The sequence below is a fragment of the Pangasianodon hypophthalmus genome, chromosome 19 (genome assembly GCF_027358585.1).
Source record: "Pangasianodon hypophthalmus isolate fPanHyp1 chromosome 19, fPanHyp1.pri, whole genome shotgun sequence".
In the NCBI taxonomy this organism is placed as follows: Eukaryota; Metazoa; Chordata; class Actinopteri; order Siluriformes; family Pangasiidae; genus Pangasianodon; species Pangasianodon hypophthalmus.
Genome location: NC_069728.1, coordinates 11,292,253 through 11,300,846, shown reverse-complemented (window position 1 = coordinate 11,300,846; position 8,594 = coordinate 11,292,253). Strand labels below are relative to the sequence as shown.

At 42.3% G+C, this 8,594-nt stretch overlaps 1 protein-coding gene across 1 annotated transcript; it reads left to right on the top strand.

Moving 5' to 3' along the window:
* Positions 1–5,932: 5,932 nt before the first annotated feature.
* On the top strand, positions 5,933–8,344 carry sox11b (SRY-box transcription factor 11b). Its single transcript, XM_026922651.3, has one exon. The coding sequence runs from the start codon at positions 6,152–6,154 to the stop codon at positions 7,301–7,303; it is 1,152 nt and encodes a 383-aa protein (XP_026778452.2). The 5' UTR covers positions 5,933–6,151; the 3' UTR covers positions 7,304–8,344.
* Positions 8,345–8,594: the final 250 nt, after the last annotated feature.

Below are 8,594 nucleotides of genomic sequence, written 5' to 3'. Positions count from 1 at the left end.
AAGGTTTGGTATACCAGAGTTGATCACAAAAAGAAAAAATATAAATATATTTATAGGTTTTGAAGTGCAATTTTTGAAATAAAATGACTCAAGATATTTTTTATCACGGTGGGTTAATAAGGTATCAGTCAGAAAATATTGCATTTTTATGTTCATTATTTTGAAACTGTTAAAAGCTAAGACCTTTTATGTCCAACATAATTATTTAAAAATATTTTCCCTAACCAAATAATTTAATACTTATACTGATGCCACATGTACCACCAGAGTGACAAGCAAAGGTACTGATAAATTATAATATGGGGCTTATGGTAAACTTCAAATTATAATATGGGGCTTATAGTAATTTTTTCATGCCGATCATAACCAGAAAGAAAGCGTATGTTTTAAAGTTAGCCACTTTCAGCTGTAAGCTGAACAGGTAGAGGATCAATGGCTCTTGCACGACCTTGCCATAAGGTCTTGCACAGTGGTGGATAACTACTTCTCATTGTCAGGCTGAGTGCAAAAAAATCTAAAGCCATTACAGCCACAGCATCTCTTTCGACAAGCAGCACGCAGTGTAAACATACTAACTGTCATAAAGTAAAACTATAAGAAACACAATGCAGTTCTACTTTTACACAGTAGAGGTTATGGGATAAAATGCCTTTGCTGGTGTATAGTAGACTTACTAGGGGTTTCGACTAAACATTAGCTTTTGGACTAAACGTTATTTTGAATATACTGGTTAACCATACACAGGGCTTGATTTGAAGAAGGATGCAAGCGGACGTCATCTACATGGTAAATAAAACGGCAAAAATCACCCCTTGTCAATTTTTTGCTATGTCAATTTTTAATTGCATTCATGTGTAAGATTTACATGCCAAGCTGTATTAGACATATGAGGAGGTCTTCACGTTCAGTCGCACTTGGGAGCAGTGCTAAGTACACCTGCTTCAGTGGTGGTTATGCATAAATGTATATACTTCATGAATAATGAAGTGAACTGTTTAACAGTGCAGCATGCAAAGCACACACTCCGGAGCTACAACAAGAGCTGTTGTTTAAAGTTTCAATAACCAGGAGTATACCACAGCACTGTTAAATTCTCAAATACTAGTGGTCAGAATGTTTTGATTATGTTGATTATGTTGTTATGATGTGTTCTTTAACAGCATGGCTCTGACATTAATTCCAGCCACGAGGCAAATCACAGCTTTATGTTAATGCACCCATTCAAACACGTTATCGTTTCTGTAATAACAGCTAACTCTCGGGGACTTGTATGGTGGACGCTTCACATCATCTAAGGCTAATAATAAACATTAAAAAATGGTTTGTTATTTAAAAAAGGAATACATTTGTGATATTGTGAAGCTTTCTATAAGACGTAGTCATTTAACATTTATGTAAAAAGTCTCCAGTTTTGTAACAGTTTTTGTCGCAGTAAGCTCTCAAACATTTGTGCATTCTGGTTTCTCTGTAACATGACAAGCTGCATTTTTTTGTCTTATTAACTTCAAAAGAGAGAGAGAGAGAGAGGGAGGGAGAGAGAGAGGCTGATGAGGGAACAACTGTTTATAACTACTATCGTGTAAGTGATAACAGGAACTAACTTGTTGTGCTGACATTCCATAACATTTAAATGTATACTATAAACAGATAAAAAATATGAAGCGGTGTTCATTAATAAATTAATTAAGTGTTGGCAAATTATTGTGTTATAAGAGGATTGATACACTTCATGACGTGCTGTTATTGTGAAATAATTAACTTAATTAACTTCATAATTAACATAATTAATAATTACCTTCAGCATCACACCACCCTGTAGTTGATTATTTTCCTATAACAGCATGCCCATGTTCATGTTTTATTTCTTACTTACACAGTAGATATAAGTTTTATTCTTATTCTTAATGTTTAATACTGTTATGTATACTTACGATATTACGTTAACATTAGGTTGGCTTGCTAGCAAACTGTTCTTTAAAGGTTTTTCATGCAGCTACACTTCTGCTTCTGCCATGGTAAGACTGATCTCACTTGTATTTTTTTATTCTTGCAAGATGACTATCCAAAAATATGAACATTATGCCAAGTCTTTCATCTTATCTTTTGCCATCACATTTTTCTGCAGTCGAATCATACTGGATTCAGTCATTAAGCCCAAACCTACTAGCTGAGACTACCTCCTCGGCAATAAAAACTGTCCATACAGTGCACAAAACAGGACAGGCCATACAGATGATAAAAAATAAAGACTATTTTAGCTTGCCATTTATGTAACTGGCATGTACGTTAATATAACAAGAACAATGTTGTGGATCTTCCGTCTTGCCCTTTGCCAACCCACACATATGAAACGTAGAGATATGGCACCTAACAGGCTTCAGTAAATCAATAATTTTGAAAAGGGCACATAAGCACACGCAAGTCGATGTCCACTCTGCTCTTTCTGCCAGTGTCAGAGAGCTGGAAAAAGAGCTCCCTCCCTCAGGCAGGGCAATCCATCAACACAGGACCTGGCCTTCAGACTAAACACACTCTCATTACAGCAGGTCAGGGCTTCCGAAAGCCTCTGCATACATGTTTACTACTACCACCCAAATGATTAAACAAGTGTGCCATAGCGGGAAGACAACAAACAACGACTACCGTACTGAACACATGCTTTGTGGTAGTTCAACTAACAGTGCAATGACGGCCAGTTATAGCTAAGCTGATTGATGCAAAAGAAATACGTTAGACATTTCTTAGACAAGCACTAGGCATAAGTGTTCATGGTTTCCCCCGAAGCATTAGCACTACTTAGCAGAAACTTAGATTATATTTACTTCAGGAAAGACTGTAAATGAGCTGTAGACATGACTGTAAAACCGGATATGCATTCAGAAACATTGAACATTCCTGTTGCATGATCCCAGCTAACAAACTTTCCGGTTAGCAGAACGTTATGGTTCTAGGACATGTTTGGTAGCAAGAACATTTAATCTGTCAAGTTTATGAACGGTCCTATAATGCACTGGAACATTTTAGCTGTTTATAAATTACCACCATGTTCACTTTTGTTTAACTAGCAATAGTGTGTGAGCAACATTCTTATAACATTGTAGAGCAACCCCTTATTAAAGCATATTTCAGACCGTTACATAAACATTATTTTTGTAATGTTACAGCCTAACTTTCTTAGAACCTGTTGCTTTAACTGAACGATCTGATAACATTTCCTGTTATGTGGGTTTTTAGATTATTTCTGTACAAGCTTTATTTTCAGATAGGACTGGACCTTTTACTAAAGTGAACCTCAGATCTTTTCAAGCCAATGATAAATACTTGTCACCGCTATGTTTATATGAAATAGAGAAGTAGTAGAATGTTCTAATGTATTTGGAGTGATCAGGCATCAGGACTGACAAAGTAACGATGATAAAAGGATGCAAAAGGCTTACTCAATTCACTGTACCTATATACAAAGAGGTGTTTGTGTGGTTTCGGAGAACAGTGGTGGTTAGCCAGCACATCCAAGTGTGTGTGTGTGTGTGTGTGTGTGTGTGTGTGTGCAGACAAACACGCACCAGAGTGTTAAGGACACCTTGTTTACGTTCTCGTCAACAGGCAGCAGGGATTCAGATCTTTAAAGTTGGAGGACATGGAATCGTTACAGTATGTATTGCACTTCTAAAGCTGCTTATCTAACCCTGATAACAAGCCTCTTCTCCACAGCCATGCTATTTCAAATAGAGAAAGTGAAGTAATGGAAAAACAGAGGTGTTCATAACTAAAGATACATTTTATTGAGAATTTAAATATGCAACACAGCTTTTTAATTACATTTTTAATCTTTTTATGAAATACTTTTAAATCACTTTACAATTTTTTTAATGAGAAGAAACCAACAGTGTACTTATCTTAAAAGCACTGCGGTTGTTAGGTAGGCGACATCTTTAAGCTAACCCCATAAGCCCCAGTAAAAGCTTGGCAACTGCTTATTCACACAGCTTTACAGCCCCCCAGAAACAAAAGTGTGACATAACACTCACAACAGGCCATTTGCATACCTGCTGAACTGTGCTTTGAGTTCACACGTCTAACGGTGGCCATTAGCTGAGCCACGTCCCCCTCCAGACCAAAGCTGGCTGGCGCATTCCTAATCAATGGCCAGGATGTAGCCCAAGTTAACTCATTTATGTGAATGTGACTCTCCACCCGAACTGAACGGCTACTTCTGAAAGTGTGACATTTGTTTTCCATGGTCTGCACTTGAAGGTAAAAGGTAAAAAATGGAGACTAAAAACTACATTCCAAAGAAATTCATGCTTCAGTAGAATAATCAGAGATGTGTCTGAAATGAGAAATTTTATTAGTGTGTGTGGCTGCCACGGTACTTGCGCCCTGCAGTTACCTAATCCGAATTTGGCCTTTTGTAAGCTGACAAGATTGAAGAAATATCGAACACACTAGTCTGGGGGCCATTCAGAAGGAATACATTCCTTCATCTTCAATATCAGATAGTGGATAGTCAGGGCTACCTATCGATCCTTTCCTTCTGTGCTGCTGGGGGGGGGGGGGGGGGGGGGGGGGGGGGGGGGCAGTAGCGCCCAGTCTTTGGACGATAAGCACCAGACAGGAGATGAGTCATTCCCATCTGGAGGGCTCTCTTTCTTTCAATGTCTCTCTTCTTTTCTCAGTCTCACACTTTCTCTCTTTCTGTCTGATTCTTTCTTTCCTTCTCTCTCTGATTGGTGTGTTATAAAAGTGCCATCTAATTTACTGTAACATACCAGTACTCAGAGGAGGAGGCTATAATTGACAGGGGACAGCAGGAGGCACTTAATGTGCCAATAAGAATTCGTAAAAGGCACAGTCTTAAAGCTTCACACCCCACCCCAAACCCCTGTACATTATATACATTTCATTATACTAGAATCCATTTAGTTAGTACCATATCTCTATTGAATTCTCAAATGCTGATAGAAAATCTGATGTAAACGAAACAACCCTGAAAAGATTAAATCATAAGGCGTCTAAAATGTCACAAGCCATGGCATGATTGCAGATGTTCAAATCACTGATAGGTGGTTGTACTGAAGCAGCTGATCTTTAGCCACCTCAGCAGTGGGTCGGTGATGTGGGCCAGTAGCGGCGTGCTGTGCCGGTGGAAATTAATCTGAAGCAATATCTCAATATCTCGGTGTAACAGTGACCGTGCACTGCCTGCGGGAGGCAAGAGGCAGGGCAGGATCCTCTCGCTGCAATTCTAATGTGTCACCACGTGAGAATAGCAGAGGGAAGGCAGCACTGTGTTAGTGGTGGCTGGGCAGTGTGATTTCAGAGGGGTAAATGATTGCCCTCTAGGGGACACAGAGAGAGAGAGAGAGAGAGAGAGAGAGAGAGAAGCTGCTTATCAGTGGAAGCTTGGTGGCCTGAGGGGAAAGAGCTTCTTGTCCTCCTTGACACAGCAAACTCCCTTCCTCATTTTCCTTTCCTAACTACACAAACGCATAAAGACACAGGTATTAGAAATGTCTTTCCATAAATATAAGAAATTCATTACCAGGTTCATTAGTAGATTTTACATGCTATATTAAAGTACATAGCACATAGCTTTTCTATTGTGTAGAGACAGTCCATGGTTTTGTACTGTAAAGTACACTATTACAGCATATTACAAACCACCAAACATCATAAACACTGACTTTTTAATTAAAACAAGTAGTAGGAGTACAACAAATATTAATTTATTTCTCGATGGCACAAACCAAGGCTGTCTTATCTGCACGTTTCGTGCAATAAACTGATGTCTATCTCCTTGACAAGACCATGCTCTTTCAAATTCCCCATGCGCGTCTGACACTGATAACCCCGCCCACAAAGACCCTCCACCAATAAAATCGCTGCAGCAGATGCGAGGGCTTAACGGAACAGCCCAAGGAGCGTGAGGGGCGGGGCAAAGCCGCGCTATTGGATAATTATACGTGACGTAGCAGGTGTGGAAAAAAACGCCGAGAAGTAGTTAAGAAGGGAGCCAGTAAGTTTGGAAAGAGGTTTGACTTGAGCTTTAAGGCTGCGGGAAGGAGGGAAAAAGATAATAAAAAAAAAATCACTGCGCGTGGAGGAAGCAGACAGTTTGATCGTGAGGGAGTGTGAAGCCGCACAGCAGATCATGGTACAGCAGAGTGAACACAGCGAGACGGAGAGCGGCGCGTCCCGCGAGGCCACAGACACGGAGGAAGCCGAGATGAGCGCGTGCAGCCCCGTGCCGCCAAAACCGGACTGGTGCCGGACAGCCACCGGCCACATCAAGCGGCCCATGAACGCGTTCATGGTGTGGTCGAAGATCGAGCGGAGGAAGATCATGGAGCAGTCTCCGGACATGCACAACGCCGAGATCTCCAAAAGACTCGGCAAGCGCTGGAAAATGCTGAAGGACAGCGAGAAGATCCCGTTCATCCGGGAAGCAGAGCGGCTGCGCCTGCAGCACATGGCTGACTATCCAGACTACAAGTACAGACCGAAGAAGAAACCAAAGCTGGACAACTCTTCCAAACCGGGCGCGCTGTCCCCGGAGAAAACCGGCAACAAGGCTGTCAAAGCTGGAGCAAAGAAGTGCACAAAGATGAAGCCCAGCAAGCCGGGGAGCGTCTGCGTCAGCGCGAGAGCCGCGCAGGACGTCCGCTGCAGCTACGCGTTCACAAGCCTAAAAGTCAGCAAGTCAGTCAAGAGGGAACTCACGGACGACGAAGACGACGATGAAGACGACGACGACGATGACGATGAGGACGACTACGATGACGAGTCTCCGGTGCGCTTTAAAGCTGAGGACGACGAGGAGAGCCTGCGGCCGTACGGGGTGGCCAAAGTGCCGGCGAGTCCCACGCTGAGCTCCGCCGCGGAGTCGGAGGGCGCGAGCATGTACGAGGAGTCCTCCGCTCGCGCAAACGCACCAGCCGGCTCCAGACTTTTTTACAGCTTCAAGAACATCACGAAGCAGCAGCCGCACCACGCAAGCCGACCCTCTGCACTGTCTCCGGCTCCGTCTTTCCGCTCCGCGTCCATCTCGTCTTCATCGTGCGGAGAGGACGCGGACGACCTGCTGGTCGACTTCAGCTTGAACTTGGCGGCGGGCGGCGAGCCGACCAGCCACGCTTCAGGGAACTTGTGCCTCTCTCTGGTGGATAAGGACTTGGACTCGTTCAGCGAGGGCAGCCTCGGCTCTCACTTCGAGTTCCCGGACTACTGCACGCCAGAGCTGAGCGAGATGATCGCAGGAGACTGGCTAGAAGCCAACTTCTCCGACTTGGTGTTCACCTACTAACAGGCCCATCTGCCCTCGGTTAGCGAGGAGAGCGGCGCATCTTCAGGTTCTTTCAGACTCGCCTCTTGGGGTTTGTGCCCTTTCCGGGTGGCGCAAGGAGGAAACGGAAGCGGACGCGCCACAATAAAGGTGACATGGCAAGAAAAAAAGTACCGTTTGTCACCCACAGGGTTTTCTGGGTGTTGAATTCAGTGTGAGGCCGCAGGTGGAGAGCAAAATGTCAAAGCTGAACTATGCATTCACATCCCACCTCGTGTGTCAACAGGAAGCTGAAACTGCAGCTGCTCCTCGGAAGGAGGCGAGTCTACACCACTTCAGGATGTTCACTTTTCCAGAGGGTTTTATGTGATGATCTTTTTTTTTTTTTTTTCCTGTATGCCACAAATTAGTTTTTTGTAACCCTCCAGCCAATGGAGATGTGGAGATTAAACTGTTCTAGGACACAGGTATGGCAGGAAGAGTTTTTGATACATAACCAACATACCTCATCTTTTAAAAGAAAAAAAAAACAAACAAAGCGAAAAGTGAAATATTTTCTGGCATATTTTTGTACAGTTAAAGGGAATGTTCTTACTGTGCTCTCAGTGAGGTTTCTTCAGGCACTTCTACCCGGTTTCATTGATTCAAGCATGCAAGGGTTAAATGACATCATCTTTGCATCTTAAATGCCTTGGTATGATTTCACATTCTAGGCTGTGTACAGGTGTAGATCTGACCATGCGTTTCTCTAGAGATGTACAATGGAATTGGGGAATTCTAGGCCTCATTGTAGGTACTAGAGTCAAGATTGTATATGTTCTGTAATATAGTAAAAGCTAGGAGTTTATGTATATCAGTGTGAATGGGTCCCAAATAGCAGGTGTGAAACTCGAAAAAAAAAAATTGTTTTGCATTTTTACCATCTTAATGGCATTTTTATTTTTCATTATTTTGTGCAATATACTCTTGAAATGGACCATCTGCGTTTTGTAGCAAAGGAAAATGCGTTACATGTCGTCATGCTGAAGTCTGTATCTTGACAAATAAATCAGCTGGAACTGATAGCATGTATGTCTGCTTTATTGTGTGTGTGATAAGTGACTGAGTGCATTCAAGGCCACCTTGTTGCATATCTGAGTGTTGAATATTACTATTTTCTCCTCTTCCTCTGACTTTCTGAAAGCAGCAAAGACCTTTTTTTTTATTTAAAAAAAAAACAAAAAAAAAACAATCAAATCTCACACTCTTAAGGGGTCGCTCTTGATTGGTCAAGTTTCTCCCCCCGGGAAGCTTGAATTAAGCTCCTCTTCAT